General features: G+C 38.0%; 1 protein-coding gene across 10 annotated transcripts in view; it reads left to right on the top strand.

The window, feature by feature from the left end:
- Positions 1 to 18,713, top strand: part of SCMH1 (sex comb on midleg homolog 1 (Drosophila)) — a 166,284-nt gene that overhangs the window by 108,412 nt on the left and 39,159 nt on the right. For 9 of the 10 annotated variants that reach the window (XM_010862680.1, XM_010862681.1, XM_010862682.1 and 6 more), the window contains one exon: positions 16,315 to 16,547. The exons of the other annotated variant lie outside the window; for it this stretch is intronic. In XM_010862680.1, coding sequence (XP_010860982.1) covers positions 16,315 to 16,547 — 233 coding nt within the window. The remainder of the gene's footprint in view (positions 1 to 16,314; positions 16,548 to 18,713) is intronic. 10 annotated transcript variants of the gene reach the window in all.

Below are 18,713 nucleotides of genomic sequence, written 5' to 3' on the forward strand. Positions count from 1 at the left end.
AGATTTTATTCTTTTCATTGCAATGGTGAATGGAATTGTTTCCTTAATTTCTCTTTCTATTTTCTCATTATTAGTGTATAGGAATGCAAGGGATTTCTGTGTGTTGATTTTATATCCTGCAACTTTACTATATTCATTGATTAGCTCTAGTAATTTTCTGGTGGAGTCTTTAGGATTTTCTATGTAGAGGATCATGTCATCTGCAAACAGTGAGAGCTTTGCTTCTTCTTTTTCAATTTGGATTCCTTCTATTTCTTTTTCTGCTCTGATTGCTGTGGCCAAAATTTCCAAAACCATTGAATAGTAGTGGTGAGAGTGGGCATCCTTGTCTTGTTCCTGACTTTAGGGGAAATGCTTTCAATTTTTCACCATTGAGGATAATATTTGCTGTGGGTTTGTCATATATAGCTTTTATTATGTTGAGGTATGTTCCTTCTATTCCTGCTTTCTGGAGAGTTTTTATCATAAATGGATGTTGAATTTTGTCAAAGGCTTTCTCTGCATCTATTGAGATAATCATATGGTTTTTATTTTTCAATTTGTTAATGTGGTGTATTACGTTGATTGATTTGTGGATATTGAAGAATCCTTGCATCCCTGGGATAAAGCCCACTTGGTCATGGTATATGATCTTTTTAATGTGTTGTTGGATTCTGATTGCTAGAATTTTGTTAAGGATTTTTCAGAGGGATGGTACGGGGAGGGAGAAGGGAGGAGGGAGGAGGGTTCAGAGTGGGGAACACGTGTATACCTGTGGCGGATTCATGTTGATATATGGCAAAACCAATACAATATTGTAAAGTTAAAAAATAAAATCAAAACAAAACAAAAAAAAAGAATGTTTGTTGGAGGAATGAATGAACAAGTGAGTGAATGAACAGATCTGGAGTTAGAGGAAATTTTAATGTGATGAAAAGAGCAAGGACTTTAGACATTCTGGATTTAAATTTCAGTCCTGCTTCATTACTTATGTGACCTTGGCCAAGTTACTCAAGTTTAAGTTGCCTAATAAGTTAAATAAAGATAATAATACAGGCTTCATAGGCAAGACTTCAAAGTCCATTGTTTTGACTGCCAGTGTATACTACTTTTATACTCTAGTAAGTTAATGACAATGATTGTCCATACCACCATTGCATGTAGTATGGCATCACTTTCATAGCAGGTGCTCAATAAACATTGGAGTAATTTTGCTTAAAGGAATTATCATTAGAGGGCACTCATTTGTCAACTATTTCCTTTCTCCATTCTTGGTCTTAACAGTTTCTGTCTGCCTTTTAGTGACATTATTGATAGTTACAATGGCCAAGGAAATAAGATTAGGTATACACATATGTGCATTTATCACAAGTTTATCAAGGAGAGGAGGCCATTTATGTACATCTTTATGTGCTACTACCCTAACTTAGATGTGCCTCTTCCTTTAGAGTGAACTTCATCATTATCTTTTCCATATGTAGAGTCATGGTACCTACCCCTTTGTCTGTTGGCAGAAGTTCCGTAAATGTCACATGCAGTCTTCTCAAGCTGCCCCACCAGCATCTTTTCTCCTTCCTATGGATTTAAGCCACATGGAACTACCCACAGGTCCTCATATAACCATGTTTTTTCAGTTCTGTGCCTTTCTACATACTATCTCCTCTGTCTGAAATACTCTATTCGCCCTCCACCCTTGCCCTTTTCTAATGTAAGAACCATCAGTTCTTCAAAGATTAGTTAAGGGAGTTCTCTGGTGGCCTAGTGTTAGGATTCCAGGCTTTCACTGCAATGGTCTTGGTTCAGTCCCTGGCTGGGGAACTGAGATCCCGCAAGCCATGTGGCATAAGAAAAAAAGATGAGTTAAAATATCACTTTGAAATCTTGCCTGACAAGTCTCTCTTAGCCATCTCCTTTGCTTCCCTGCCTGCCTTTGCAGAGTTAGTCGCTCCTTCCTCCAGGTTCTTACAACCCCATGCGTATATATTTTTGCATCACACTCATGAATCAATTTTTGTAATTTTTTATTTTGACATAATTTCAACTTTACAGAAAAATTGCAACAGTAGTACAAAGAACTCCCTTATACCTTTCATCAAGATTCTCCAAATATTAACATTTTATCATATATGCATTATTAATCTCTCTCAATATATAATACATATTTTTTCTGAACCATTTGGCAATAACTTGCATGCATAATGTCCCTTTACTATCAAAGACCTTAGTGTATGTTTTCTAAAAACAAGGGCTAATGTCTCCATGACAAAAGTGCATCTGTTAAAATTAGAAAATTATCAGTATAGTATTGAGCTAATCGACAGACCTTCTACAGTTATTAAAACTAGAAAATTAGTATCAGTACAGTACCAATGGTTAATCAGTAAACTTTATTCATATTTTGTCAGTTGTACCAGAAGAAAATTCTGGATCATGAGTTATACTTGTCATGTCTCTTTAGTCTCCATTAATCTAAAACAGTTCTTTCATCATTATTCTTTGTCTTTCATGACCTTAATATTTCTTTACAAATATTTGTCTAGTTATTTTATAGAATGGGTCTCAATTTGGGTTTGCCTAAGTTACCTCATGACTAGATTCAGATTATGCTTTTTTGACAGCAAGGCTCTACAAGTGACAGTCTTCTCAAGGCATTGTATTTGGGGATACACGATACCATTTGTCCTCACTGCACACAGTAATTTGGATTACTTGGTTCAGGCGGTATCTACCACATTTCTTCACTTCATGCCTTTGAAATTAGGTAGTTAGTTAATAGTCTTATAGATAAATATGTTGAGACGATTAGTATCCTGTTTCTCCTCAAACTTCTACCTAATAGTTTTAGCATCCACTGATGAGTATGCTTGAATCAGTTATTGCCCAAATCGCTGTTTTCTAATTCCCTCATTTCTTCCACATGTGTTAGTTGAGATACTACTGTAATCAAGAGTTTTTCCTTCTCTTCTATTTTTTTTAATTTAGTTATATCAGTATGGACTCTTGAGTCTTACTTATTTAGTAATAATTTCTTATCAGGACTTCCCTGGTGGCTCAGACAGTAAAGCGTCTGCTTACAACGCGGGAGACCCAGGTTCGATCCCTGGGTTGCACACATCCTCTGGAGAAGGAAATGGCACCCCACTCCAGTACTCTTGCCTGGAAAATCCCACGGACAGAGGAGCCTGGTAGGCTACAGTCCATGGGGTCGCAAAGAATCAGACACAACTGAGTGACTTCACTTTCACTTTTCTTATTGTCATTATGTTTTGATGTTCGAATTGCCCTAGATGTAGCAAGTAGAAGCCCCTTGAAGTTGTCTCATATGTCCTTTTGACACGACCCCATTGTTTCCTGACCAGTGTGTTCCAGGTTCATCTTCCCTATCTCAGTCCAAAGCCACTGAATTGTGATTATTGTGTAAAGATCTACTTCTGACCATCTCTAGATTGTGCTCCTCTAAGATGGGAATCATGTTGGGAGTGTTTTCACCTTAAATAATTGGTAAACCTTGGTACTTGATATTTGCTAAATTTTCAGTGAAAAAATTAGCTGAAATTTATTGATATAGTTAAGTTAATATAATTTAAGTTGCCACTTCCTGGTGGAAAGAAGAGATTGCTTCCTTCCTCCTCAGCTACCTGACAGAATGTGTGCAGAGAAGATCCCAAAGGCTAGAATCATGCCTTGGTCTGCCACTCTTAACTTCTCTGAGGCTTGTTTTCCTCATTTGTCAAAGGAGAAGATAATGTCAGCCCTCACAAGGTTATGAAGGCCATGTGAAATCACAAGTGTACAAGAATTTTGTCAAAGTATAGGAGCCTGGTGGGCTGCCGTCTATGGGGTCGCACAGAGTCGGACACGACTGAGGCGACTAAGCAGCAGCAGCAGCAGCATTGTTGATTAAGGGAGTAATTCTGTCAGCCATAGTGGCATCAAAATATATTGGAGAATATTCCAGTCTTTCAATTTTCTCTGAACTAGGACAGGCATTAAATTATTTAATTATCTGCATGTGGAAAATAAGGAAAGATTGTGTTTAAATGACAAATTCAATGTCACACCATAAGGGACAGAGCTAGAATTAAATACCTGGTCCCCTGACATCACCTCAATTTTTTTTCCACTAGGATAATTAACTTAGAATATGGCAGGACAGGGCTTCCTGATGGGGAAGACCTCAAAATCCTGGAATCCCTCAGGATAGCTTAAGAAATTCATTATTAAGACACTTTTAAATTAGTATGAAGCTTAATCTCACTGCTAGCTACTCACACATGAATAGCATGCCCTGATTTTTCAGAACTGTTAAGTGTACTTGGTTAGTTTCTTCTGTCTGTATATTTCAAGCCAGAGGGAGCAACTTCTTTGCCATTTGGCATCATGGACTTTTATTTCCAGCCTTTGGGGGGAAAAGAACTGCTTTCTAGCACTTATAAAGCCAATTAAAGCCCATTCAGTTCTTCTCTTATATCTGTTTCCTTTCTTATTTTGCAAACATGTTCTGGGTACCAAGTAAGAACTCAGTCAGCCTCTTTTCTTGTGATGATAGGAATTCAGAAGTAAATCTCTTTTCTCCCTGATCAGCTCAGATTCCGTGCTTGTTACTAGAAATACATGCGGCAGTCTTATGGTTTATAGTAATCAGTAAGTAATGCTCAAAGTTCTCCAAGCCAGGCTTCAACAGTACACTAACCAGGAACTTCCAGATGTTCAAGCTGGTTTTAGGAAAGGCAGAGGAACCCGAGATCAAATTGCCAACATCCCCTGGATCACTGAAAAAGCAAGAGAGTTCCAGAAAAGCGTCTACTTCTGCTTTATTGACTATGCTAAAGGCTTTGACTGTGTGGATCACAACAAACTATGGAAAATTCTTAAGGAGATGGGAATACCAGACCCTCTGATCTGCCTCCTGAGAAATCTGTATGCAGGTCAGGAACCAACAATTAGAACTGGACATGGAACAATAGACTGCTTCCAAATAGGAAAAGAAGTATGTCAAGGCTGTATATTGTCACTCTGCTTATTTAACTTATATGCAGAGTACATCATGAGAAACACTGGGCTGGAAGAAGCACAAGCTGGAATCAAGATTGCTGGGAGAAATATCAGTAACCTCAGACATGCAGATGACACCACACTTATGGCAGAAAGCAAAGAACTAAAGAGCCTCTTGATGAAAGTGAAGGAGGAGAGTGAAAAGTTGGCTTAAAACTCAACATTCAGAAAACTAAGATCATGGCATCTGGTCCCATCTCTTCATGGCAAAAAATGGGGAAACAATGGAAACTGAGAGACTTTATTTTAGGGGCCTCCAAAATCACTGCAGATGGTGACTACAGCCATGAAATTAAAAGACGCTTGCTCCTTGGAAGAAAAGCTCTGACCAACCTAGACAGCATATTAAAAAGCAGACATTACTTTGCCAACAAGGGTCTGTCTAGTCACAGCTATGGTTTTTCCAGTAGTCATGTATGAATGTGAAGAATTGGACTATAAAGAAAGCTGAGTGCCAAAGAATTGATGTTTTTGAACTGTGGTGTTGGAGAAGACTCTTGAGAGTCCCTTGGACAGCAAGGAGATCCAGGCAGGTCATCCTAAAGGAAATCAGTCCTGAATTGGAAGGACTGATGCTGAAGCTGAAACGCCAATACTTTGGCCACCTGATGGGAAGAATTGACTCATTTGAAAAGACCCTGATGCTGGGAAAGATTGAAGGCAGGAGGAGAAGGGGACAACAGAGGATGAAATGGATGGCATCACTGACTCAATGGACATGAGTTTGAGTAGGCTTCAAGAGTTGGCGGAGGACAGGGAAGCCTGGCGTGCTATATAGCCCATGGGGTCACAAAGAGTTGGACACGACTGAATGACTGAACTGAACTGAATCAGTTTGAACGTTTGCCATGTTCAGTTACTCAAGTTTATGTATAGAATATGTAGAGAGTTGGATTGGGTTTCTTTCTAGTGTATTGGAAAGAGAAGGGAAAGGAAGTGATTATAGATCAATAGTTCTCAAAACTTTTGCTATCAGGAAACTTTTATATCCTTAACCTGAAGGCTTTCTATTTATGTGAATTATCCATGTTAGTACATTAGAAATTAAAGCTTAAGAATGTTTTAAAACATAAGAATATACTGGCACAAATCCCATTAGCTGTCAAAGTGATGATATCACTCTTATAGCATCTGGGAAACTCTTCTGTGAGAGAATGAGAATGAAAAAGGCAAATAATGTTTTAGATCATGAAAATAATTTTGACTTTACAGACCTTCAGAAGAATGTTAAGAACCCCCCAGAGGCTTCCAGACTGAACTTGGAAAACTGCTAACCATATAACATTTTAAAAATCCATTCACCAGTAAGGGACATTTGGGTCATTTCGGAGTTTTCAGTCATTACAAATAATACTCCTGTAAACATTCTTTACTGGCACCCCACTCCAGTACTCTTACTTGGAAAATCCCATGGACAGAGGAGCCTGTTAGGCTGCAATCCATGGGTTCGCTAAGAGTCGGACACGACTGAGCGACTTCACTTTCACTTTTCACTTTCATGCATTGGAGAAGAAAATGGCAGCCCACTCCAGTATTCTTGCCTGGAGAATCCCAGGGACGGGGGAGCCTGGTGGGCTGCCGTCTATGGGGTCGCACAGAGTTGGAAACGACTGAAGTGACTTAGCAAACATTCTTTTACACATATCTCAGTGTACATGTTCAAGAATTTCTCTGGCGTTTATACCTTAGATTGAAACTGCTGAATCCTAGTGTAGATGCATCTTCAGACAGATAATGCCTGCAATGTACCCAGGGGAGTTGTCTTGAAAAATGCTACTGTGAACGTTCTATTACATATCTTTGGTGATCGTACCACTCAGTCCTCTTGGTTATATATTGAAGTGTGAAGTTGTCAGGTGATAGAGTATAAAGCTAAATAATCTTTCAAAATGATTTACAGTCTCACAACATACAGGAGTTCTACTTGCCTCATTTTCCTCAACAATGATAGGTACCATCAGTCTTTTTAATTTTAGCAATTGGTGGAGATTTATATCTTTAGTTTTAACTTTTATTTTCCTGATAACTAATAATATTCAACAACTTTTCATATCCTATTGATATTTATATATTCATTTTTGTGACATGGCTTTTCAAGTCTTCAGTCAGTTCAGTCACTCAGTCATGTCTGACTGTTTGCAACCCATGGACTGCAGCACACCTGTGTTACCATTTTTCAAGTCTTACCCATTTTTAAAATTGGATTATGAAACTTCTGTTATAGATTTTTAGGATTTTTTAAAAATATATTCTGGATATTACTTTCCAGTAATATCCAGACATATGTGTTTTATATATCTTTTTCCACTTCCTGGATTTGTTTTTCACTTTTTGAAAAAGAAATGTTTTCTGTTGGTGAGGAGAAATTTTTTTGTTTTAATGAAGTCATATGTGTCAACCTTTTATATTAATACTGTCTGTTCTGTTTAATAACTCTTTACTTATCCCAGAGGTTTGAAGATATTCCCCTCTGTGTTCTTTGAAAATTTGATGTTTTAACTTAAACATTAATTTTTGTATCTGGAATGAAGTATATGGTTACATATGGATATCTGTTTGACTCCCCACAGTTTTATTGAAGAGTCCATGGTCCCCTTCCCACCCCAGAATTACAGGAGTTCCTTTATTATAAATCAGATGACTGTACTCTGATCTGATCATGAGCTGTGTAGTTTTTACAGTTAACCGGTTCTTGTGGTAACATCATTTATTTTTGGATCTTTACAAATATATTGTCCCACATTGAGGCCCTCTCACTGTGTCTCTTCACCGCCACTGGCGGCAGCTCCCCAAGGTCCCGTGGTGACTGACGATAATTAATCACAGGACACCCAGGAGCCAGAGGAGGCTGTCTTGGGAACACCTGGCCCAGAGGGCCAGGCATCCACCATGCTGAGAACTGGCACATCCGCAGTCTTGTGTCTATTTTAAAAGTTGTGTTTTTTCAAGGGAATCTCCCATTTCATAAAAATTTCCTAATTTATTTGCATAAAGTTATGTATAATATCCTGTTACTATCTTCTTAATGTCTGAAAGATCTATGATGAAACCTCCTCTTTTATTCTTGATACTTGTAGATTGTAGGGTGGGGGTTGTATTTCTTAATCAGGCTTGCTGAAGGATTATCTTTTCAAAGGATCAGCCTTTAACTTTGTTAATATCTCTACTGTATGTCCATTTTCTGTTTTCTACTCATCTCTATTGTGTCCTTAATTTTACTTTCTTTGAGTTTAGTTTGCTCTTCTTTGCTTAGCTTTTTGAAGTAGAAGCTTAAATCATTGATACGTAACCTTTCTTTTCTTTTAATATAAACATTTATAGCTGTAGACTTCCCTTTGAGCGCTGATTTAGTTAAATCTCATGTTTGTATATCTCATATTTTCATGAATTTTAAGTTCTAAAAATTTTTTTACTTACATTTTATTTCTTTGATATGAGTTATTTACAAGTATGTGTGTGCTACATGTGTGCTAAGTCGCTTCAGTTGTGTCTAACTCTGTGCGATGCTATGGACTGTAGCCCGCCAGGCTCCTCTGTCCTCGGGATTCTCCAGGCAAGAATACTGGAGTGGGTTGCCATGTCCTTCTCCAGGGGATCTTCCTGACCTGGGATCAAACCTGTGTGTCTTATGTCTCCTGCATTGGCAGGTAGGTTCTTTACCACTAGCATATATGTCACTTAATTTCTTAACACTGGGTCTTTTAATTAATTTATTATTGATTTGTATTTAAATTCCATGTGGTTAGAGAACATATTCTTTATTATTTCAGTTATTTGTGCTTTATTGAGAATTGGTTTTTCACCCAGTACACTACATAAACATTTGAAAAGAATGTGTATTCTATGCTTTTTGGATATAATGTCCTGTATGTGTCAGTTAGGTTGGTTGGTTAACCTGTTATTTGGTTATTTATGTTAATTAGTGGGCTTCCTATGTAGCTCAGCTGGTAAAGAATCCACCTGCAATGCAGGAGACCACAGTTCAATTCCTGGGTCAGGAAGATCCCCTGGAGAAGGGATCCTGGAGACACTCCAGGATTCTTGGGCTTCCCTGGTGGCTCAAACAGTATAGAATCTGCCTGCAGTGCGGGAGACCTGGGGTTGGGATCCCTGGATTGGGAAGATCCCCTGGGGGAGGGCATGGCAACCCACTCCAGTATTCTTGCCTGGAGAATCCCCATGGACAGAGGAACCTGGTGGGCTACAGTCCATGGGGTTGCAAAGAGTCAGACGCGGCTGAGAAACTAAGCACACACACACGTTAATTAGTTATTTATGTTACTAGTTAGTTGATTGTATTATTCAGATATTTTCTATCCTTATTTATATGTTCATGTTCTTTTTTTTAATACTTTATTTAGTTAGTTATTTGGCTGTGCTGGGTCTTAGTTGCAGTACATGGGATCTTTAGTTGCAGCATGCAAGATCTTTTGTTCTAGCATGCGAACTTTTAGTTGTAACATGCAAACTCTTAGGTTGTGGCATGTAGGATCTAGTTCCCTGCTGCTGCTGCTGCTGCTGCTGCTGCTGCTGCTAAGTCACTTCAGCCATGTCTGGTCTGTGCGACCCCATAGACGGCAGGCAGCCCACCAGGCTTCTCCGTCCCTGGGACCAGGGATCAAACCCAGACCCCAAGCGTTGGGAGCACGGAGTCTTAGCCACACCCCTCAAGGTCATCACAGAGCACTGAGCTGCAGCTTCCCACGTCCTCACATTCTTGAATTACCAGTAACTGAGAAATGTGTCAGAAATCTCCAACTCATAATTATGGATTTTCTATTTCTCCTTTTAGTTCTTTAAATTTTGCTTTTATATTTTGTATTATTAGGTCCATATAAACATAAGGTTATTATAGCTTCCTTTTGAATTGACTATCTTTTGCTGTAATTATCATTTCTAAGTAATTTTAGTTTCATTTCCACTTTAACTTGAGTTTTTTTTTAATTAAATATAGTTGATGTATAATGTGTTTATTTCAGGTGTGCTACATGGTGATTTGACATTTCATATATTTTTAAATGATCACCATGATGAATCTAGTAACCGTCTATCCCCCTACAAAGCTATTAAAACAGTATTGACTGCACTTCTTATGCTGTATGTTACATCCCCAAGGTCTTGTTTTATTACTGGGGTTTTGTGCCTCTTAATCCCCTTCACCTGTTTTATCGCTCCTCCGCTGCTCTCCTCTCTCTCAATCACTAGTTTGTTCTGTTGTATCTAAGATTCTGTTTCTGTTTGGTTTGTTTTTTAGATTCCACATGTGAGATCATACAATATTTGTCTTTGTCTGATTTACTTCACTTAGCATACCTTCTAGATTTATCCATGTTGTCACAAGTGGGAAGATTTCTTTTTTCATAGCTGAGTAAATACTCCATTGTATGTGTATACCACATCTTCTTTAGCCATTCATCTATTGGTGGACACTTAGGTTGTTTCCATGTCTTGGCTATTGTAAACAATAATGCTGTGAACATTGGTGTGCATATGCCTTTTTTTTTCTTATATGCCTTTTCAAATTAAGTGTTTTTGTTTTCTTTGGGTAAATACCCAGAAGTTAATTTGCTGGATCATATGGCAGTTCTGTTTTTAATTTTTTTAAGAATGCTGTTTCCCATAGTGACTGCACCAATTTACATTCCCACCAACAGTGAATGAGGTTTCTCTTTTCTCCATATCCTTGCCAACACCTGTTATTTGTTCTTTTTTGAGTAATGGCCATTCTGACAAATGTGAAGTGGTATCTCATTCTGGTTTTGATTTGCATTGCACTGATGATTAGTGATGTTGAGCTTCTTTTCGTGTGTCTGTATGTCTTCTTTGGAAAAATGTCTATTCAGGTCCTCTGCCGATTTGTTAATTAGGTTTTTTTTTTAATGCTGAGTTGTGTATTTGTGTATTTTGGATGTTAACCCCTTATTGGATATATCATTTGCAAATATCTTCTCCCATCCAGTAGACTGCCTTTGCGTTTTGGTGATATGAATTGACTATTTAATCTTGATGAAGTATCCCTTTTTAGTCTAGTTATACTTCCTGCATTAAGACTGTCTTGTCTGATATTAACATAGCCACTTGAACCTTCTTTGGTTAACGTTCATAGGGTATGTATTTTTCCATCTGTTTGTTTTTGTCTTCCTCTGTCGTTATATTTTAAGTTTTCTTATATTTCAGTGCTATCTTATAAATAGATATAATTGGGTTCTTGGGAGTTTTGGGGTCTAGTTTGTTTATTTTCTCTTCGTTTATCCAAACCAGTTGTATTTAATGTGATTATTTATTTGTGTTAAAGTCTGTCATTTTGTATTTTGCTTTTTGTTTTTGAGTTCTTACTAGTTTATTTGTTCCTCCTTTCTTGCCTTCTTTGGGATTAATCAAGCATGTTTTATTATTCCATTTCTCTCTCCTTAGCTTTTTTAGTGATGCATTCTTGTTAGAATTTTTTAACTAGCTGGAATTGTATATTTTGAACTTACTAAAGTTCATCTTAAGTAAGCACTCTGGCCCCTCCCCAAATAATGCAAAGTTCTTAACAAATTTTGGCTACATTTACCCGACTACTACCATCCTTTGTGCTATTGCTTTTATGTAATTTACTAATACAGTTGACCCTTAAACAGTGTGTAGCTTAGGGGCAGTGAAATCTGCATATAACTTCACAGTAAGCCCTCCATATCCATGGTTGTACATCTATGGATTAAACCAAACCATGAATCCTGAAGTACTGTAGTACATGTTTATTTTAAAAATTTGCATGCAAATGGATATGCACAGTTAAAATCTATGTTGTTTAAGGGTCAACTGTACATGTACTATAAACCCTACAAGCCATTAAAAAAATATCTTTTCTAAATAGTCAATATTATCTTGTATCTGTCCACATAGTTACCCCTTCTAATGCTCTTCCTTCCTACAGTTGTATTTTTCCATCTGGGATTACTCTTTTTTATCCTGAAGAACTTCCTTTTTATTTCCTGTAGTTTAGGTCAATTAGTGACATTCTTTCAGCTTTGATGTTTCTGAAAATGTTATTTCACCTTTTTAAAAAATTTTTAATTGCATGCAAGAGTCTTTAAATTCTGTTATGTTTTACAGTTTTCAAAAGTTTCACACAGATGATTATAAGAAATCATTTCTTATAATCCCATAGTAGCCCTCTTTTTTTCCCTCTACACCTATATTGCCCCTCCTCAGTTCCCTCTCTCTACTGTAAATCACTAGTTTGTTCTCTTCATCTGGGAATCTGCTTCTTTTTTGTTGTTTTATTCACTAGTTTGTTGTATCTTTTAGATTCCACATATAAGAGATATCTAATACAGTATTTTTCTTTCTCTGTCTGACTTATTTCACTTAGCATAATATCCTCCAAATCTATACATGTTGCTACAAATGGCAAAAGAGAATTCATTCTTTTTTATGGCTCAGTAGTATTCCTGTGTGTGTGTGTGTGTGTGTGTGTATGTGTATGTGCGCATGTGTGTGTGTGAGACATCTTCTTTATTCTTTCATCTGTTGATGAACACTTAGGTTGCTTTTATACTTTTTCACCTTCATTTTTGAAGAATCAGTTCAGTTCAGTCATTCAGTCGTGTCTGACCCTTTGCGACCCCATGAACCGCAGCACACCAGGCCTCCCTGTCCAACACCAACTCCCGGAGTCCACCCAAACCCATGTCCATCGAGTCATTGATGCCATACAACCATCTCATCCTCTGTCGTCCCCTTCTCCTCCTGCCCTCAATCTTTCCCAGCATCAGGGTCTTTTCCAGTGAGTCAGTTCTTCACATCAGGTGGCCAAAGTATTGGAGTTTCAGCTTCAACATCAGTCCTTCCAATGAACACCCAGGACTGATCTCCTTTAGGGTGGACTGGTTGGATCTCCTTGCAGTCCAAGGGACTCTCAAGAGTCTTCTTCAACACCACAGTTCAAAAGCATCAATTCTTCAGTGCTCAGCTTTCTTTATAGTCCAACTCTCATATCTGCCTTGACTAGACGGACCTTTGTTGGCAAAGTAATGTTTCTGCTTTTGAATATGCTGTCTAGGTTGGTCATAACTTTCCTTCCAAGGAGTAAGCGTCTTTTAATTTCATGGCTGCAGTCACTATCTGCAGTGATTTTTCACTGTAGAACTCTGGGTTGGCAGTTTACATATTTTAGCCCTTTAAAACTGTCATTTAACACTATTGCTTCTTACTTTCACAGTTTCTGTTACAAAGTCAATTGCTTCTGTAAAAATAATCCTTTTTTCTTTAACTGCTTTTAAAAATGTATCTTTGTCTTTCATTTCGCTTTATTTTATGTATTTTATTTTCAGCAGTTTCACAGTGATGTAGTTTGGTATAGTTTGGATTTTTTTGTGTGTTTTTGCTGCTTGTGGATTGCTGAGCTCTTCTTTCATTAGTCTTCAAGTATAGTTTTTCCTCATTCTCTCTGTCTTCTCTCACAGGGATTATAGTTACTCATATTTTGTATCTATTGACTGTGTCCACGTGTCCCTAATGTTCTAATCTGTTTATCTGGGCTTTTTTCCCTGTATTTTTGCTTCATTTTGCATGTTTTCTGTTGATTTTTCTTCAAATTTTTTAATTCTTCTGCTAGATCTTGTTTACCCTTAAATCCGTCCAATGAATTCTTAATTTTTAATATTGTTTTTATTCTAGTATGTTTGTTTAATTTGTTATGAAGGTTGCAGTTTTCTGTGAGTATTATCTTTTCTTACATTTTTTTCATCTTTTCCTCTACTTTTTAAAACTGTATTACTTACCGTTAGTTTAAAGTCTGTTTCATTATCTGGATCATGAGTTTTCTATTGTCTATATTTTTTCTTGATTATCAGTCACATTGTTCTGACTCTTTATATTTCTGTCTTGCACACACACACACACACACACACACACACACTGGATATTTTATATAAAAGAAGTTTTGAGACTCCAGCTGATATTTTCTATCAGAAAGAATTCTTTCTTTCCTCTTTCCTTTATGCTAATAGGATAAGGGCCTGATCCTCTCAGTTTAATCATGGATTGAACTAGTTCAGATATGAATTTTATCTACGGTTTATATCCATATTCCGAGGCCCTGGGCCCTCGACTGAGAGCCTAATGGGTCTTCGTCTTCATAGTCGTGAAAAAGTACAAGAAATTGTCCTGCCTTTGAGAGTTTTGGGGCTTGGTTCTTTGACCTTTCAGTCCTTACAATTTCAAAATAAGGCGTTTATCTTGAAGAGGAGATCGGCTATGTTAGAAGTAGACCTCATCCTTCTGGTGGGACCTTGTCTGCTGAAGTCACAAAATTATGGGAATTTTCACTCTGTCTTTTTAGAAGCTTTCAGCCTAGCTTTGCAGCCCCAACATGCAGGCTCAAAACTCAGCAGATGTCCTGTGGGAAAAACAGGCCATATTCATGGACCTCCTCAAATTCCAGTCTCATAGCAGCCTCATCAGTTTCTCTTTCCTCCAGTGAAGCTCCTCTGCACAGGCCAAGACTGACCGTTAATTCATGCCCAAATTTGGCAAATGTGCTCAGGAAAGAAAACAGTGTCAGCTACTTAAGAAATCCTCCTCATCCAGGTCTGGAATTCCAGTTCATCTAATCCTCATAATTTCTGTAACAATGCAGGATCTTTTAAAAAATGTATCTGATTTTTTCTAGTTGCTGGATCAGCAGCACCACATAGTCATATCTGTTACATACTACCTGGAAGCACAAGAAACACTGTCTTCTACCTGCCCACTGTAATTACTTTATCAACTTGTCTCCTAAGTTCTACTCTCGTCCCCTCCCCTCCCAGAGCAGCCGGAGTGTTCCCTTTTAAGTCTGCCCTGTCACTCACTTGCTCAAAACTCTCCAGTGGCTTCCCTTCAAACTTAAGATAAATTTAGGTTCATTTTCAGGGTCTACAAAATCCCACACAGTCTTATTGCTACTTCTTCTCTACCTAATCTCCCACCACTCTCCCCTTTGCTCACTCAATTCCAGCTATACTGATCTTCCTTCCATTTCTCAAAGACAGTAACATGTTCCCATCTCAGAATCTTTGCACTTGTTATAGACCATCTAGTGGATGGCTCTCCCTCAGCCTTCATAAGACTTTGCCTTTATTTCACTTGGGAGCTCTGTGCAGATGTCACCTTCACAAAGAGGACTTTCCTCACCTCTGTGTCTCCTTAACTTGCTGCTTTAGTTTTAATCATGGCATTTACCTAATATTATGTTGTGTCTTTTTTGGCCAATTTTCTGTCTCCCCCACTAGGTGGTAAGCTCCATAAGAATGGAAACTATGTTTTGTTCACTATTCTACCCCAGGACTTAAAATAATGTATAGCCTGTAGTAAATGCTTCATAACTTTGTGCAATGAATTAGATATTGCTTACCTTGAAGAATTATCAATTAAGGAGATGAATGATCAGAGTAAATTGAAAGTACTCTGCAGACTGTTTTAGAGCAGGTGGAGCACTGATGGAGTTGTCAGACAAGGCCTCAATAAGGTGGTGATTCTGGAGCTGAGTGTCAGAAACTGAGTATTGATGTATTCAGATCAGAAAGAACAGAGAATTCAACGTATTTGAACAAACTGGTGTTCAGAAAACAGTGGAGCTACGACATGGGGGTGGGTGATAGGAAATGACATCAGACATATCTAGGAAGCAAGGCAGGGGCAAAATCACAAAGGTCTTTGGATATCAGAATAAAGAATTTGGATATCAGAATAAAGAATTTGGACTTTATCTTAAAGTCCAAATTTTTAAGGTAAGGAAAGATGCTATTAGATGTATATATTTGTATGTATTTCAGTAGTCCTCACTGCAATAATCACACTAAAACTTTAAGTAAATTGATACAGAAAATCCCTGATTTGATTGTCAGAACCCAGTTTCCACACATAAGTCCTTATCCCAACTCCCTGTGTAACCTAGGGAAGGCATCATTTCCTCTTCTGAGCCTCAGGTCTTCATTCTTAGCAGAAGACTGTAAGCTTCTAAGAGCCATTCCATCTCTGAGCCTGTGGTTGTTTATATGCTTGAACTAGGTTCTTTGGGAAGAAACGTGTAATATTTTTCCTACATTAGCCAGAAATAATTAAAACTTCCAATTCTGGCCAATCTAAATTCAGTTCTCCTCTGAGATTTTCTAACTTTTAGGTCAGATGCCAAGAGACTAGCTTCCTGGGATAAAACTATCCAAGCAGAAGTAGCAAGTCTTTTTTTCCCTCTGGCTGGGATGGGGATGCAGGTGGGAGGAGGGAGTGTTAGAATGAGTCTTTTTCTTGCAGTTGTGATTCCAAAGAATCCCTACCCTGCATCCGATGTGAACACTGAGAAGCCCAGCATCCACAGCAGCACCAAAACTGTCTTGGAGCATCAACCAGGGCAGAGGGGTCGTAAACCAGGAAAGAAGCGGGGCCGGACACCCAAGCCCCTAATTCCCCATCCCATCTCTACCCCATCCAAGTCAGCTGAGCCTTTGAAATTCCCAAAGAAGAGGGGTCCCAAACCTGGCAGTAAGGTAGGTAAAAATGTGGGTTTGCCAGCAAGGGATAAATGGTTATAAAGGGATAACTCATCCATATCCATCCATCTTAGAAAGGAATGTGTCTGACTCTATTCTCCACCTCGTGTGTGCTTTTAAGGAGAATCTCCTATATTGTCATCCCTACTTTAGCTACTTAGCTGGGAGTTGGTAATGTTAGAGATAAGATAGTATGGATAAGAAACAAATTTTTACTTTGAAAGTTACATTCATGGGAATTCTGGTCTGATATCTTCAATAGATGAAAGGCTCTGCTCCTAATTGTTACTAACCTACACAAAGTGGATGCCCAGGTATGTGATCAGAAGGAGAAAACTGACACTATAAATGTATTTATTTTTCTGTCCCTATACCTTCTTTAAAAAAAAAAAAAAAGGAAATTATTGATACTAAGGATCAGGCTGTATACTTGACACCATTACAGATCATATGATATTCACAAAACCCTAGGAGATAAGTAGTGTTAATGTTAAATAGTCAAGTAAATTGAGACTTAGAGATGGGAGATGACTTCCCTATAGTCACACAGCTAATCAATGGCAAAGGCTACAGAGATGGATCTCCAGATCTTCTAGTTCTAAGATCACTGCTGCCCCATCATATATTCACTCACATTTCCCGAGGAAGGTAACACTTAATCTCTGGTGTTGGAAAAAACTGCTGGGTCGAGCTTCACTGAGCACTGTTACTGAAAGTACCGCCTTTTAGTCATGACCAGGTCTCCATGTGTATCTTCCCTCAGAAAACCATTGATATGAAACTTCCTCAGCTGCTTCTCTAAGGCTTCCTTTGGCATCATCTTCTCCAATCACTTCCTAAGTCTCAGAGAATTTCTCTGCAACTCCCTCCCAAACTAGACTACCTGAGTTCCAGTGTGAAAATGATACCCAGTTCTCCTTAGGCATTCCATTCCAATTTCCTAAGTTCTTCTCTAGGTCTGATTGTTTGGGTGGGTTTGTTTTGTTTCTTAGCTCCAGCTGGCCTCAGTCCTTCTAGAATATAAGCTCCTGAAGGTCAAGAACCTAGTCTTCTCTTTTTCTCCTGCCCATGCCCTATATCTCAGTCTCTTAGGAAATGTTCAATATATGCAGGATGGATGGATGGATGGATGGATAGATAGATAGATGATTTTAGTGATGATTTCCAATTGAGAATATCCCTTATTTATTGGTTTTGAATTCTTGATGTCACATCCTGATCCTTCTATGTAATGCATAATACTCCCAATCTGTTATCATTAACCCTTAACCCAGATCCTGATTCATTTTTGTCTCCATTACTCTCTTCTCATTCTCATGTTATGGAGGAGAGGCTGAAGGCTCTAAAAATTCCAAGGCCAAGGAAGTCATGCTTTTGATGATGTGAGGGCACCTTGACAGTTAGATTAAAAAGGGAGAAAACTTGTCCATGAGGTTCCAAAAACCAATAAGACAGAAAGAACCAATAAGCAGAAACTCAAGCAAATAGGCTTTGTCTCAACATAAAAGGAACAGTTAAATCTATTTCAAAATGCAAGTAGTAATCTCCCATCACTAGAGGCATTTCATCAGGTATTTCATCAAGTACCCAGGTACTGATATGGATGTTTTTAAGGAGTGGGATGTAAAAGTATTAGGTAGATAGTTGGATTAAGTAACTTTTAAGATCCTTCAAAGCTAAGAACTATAATTCTATGATTGCTTCAGCTCTGCTTTCAGGAAGTCCTAAACATAGTAACCAAAGTCCTTTTTCTTTCCAGTCCTCTTAAAAGCAATAACTTTCATCTAATACTGTATTTTATGGCCTGGCATTTGACTCCCTAATTCCCCTTCCTGTGATTTTGCCTATTCCTGTAAGTGTATAGGCCTCTACTTAACCCATGACCTGTATATTCATTTTTGAAGCAGAGTGATCTTGTGATAAGAGCATAGGCTTTGAAGCCAGAGAAACTTAGATTTATATCTCATCTCCAGTTGTTACCACTGTGTTGACTTTGAGAAAGCTTTGAGTAAGGCTAAGAGCCCCAATTTTCTCACCAATAGAATGGATAACATATGAATAGATATAATACATGTAAATGCACCTATCTCAATAATGCTTTACATCTTTCTGCTTTTTTCTCCAATATTTGGGAACCAAAACTCACCAGGTTTGTTTCTTCAG

The sequence above is a fragment of the Bison bison genome, unplaced genomic scaffold, assembly GCF_000754665.1.
Source record: "Bison bison bison isolate TAMUID 2011002044 unplaced genomic scaffold, Bison_UMD1.0 scf7180017864484, whole genome shotgun sequence".
Classification (NCBI taxonomy): domain Eukaryota; kingdom Metazoa; phylum Chordata; class Mammalia; order Artiodactyla; family Bovidae; genus Bison; species Bison bison.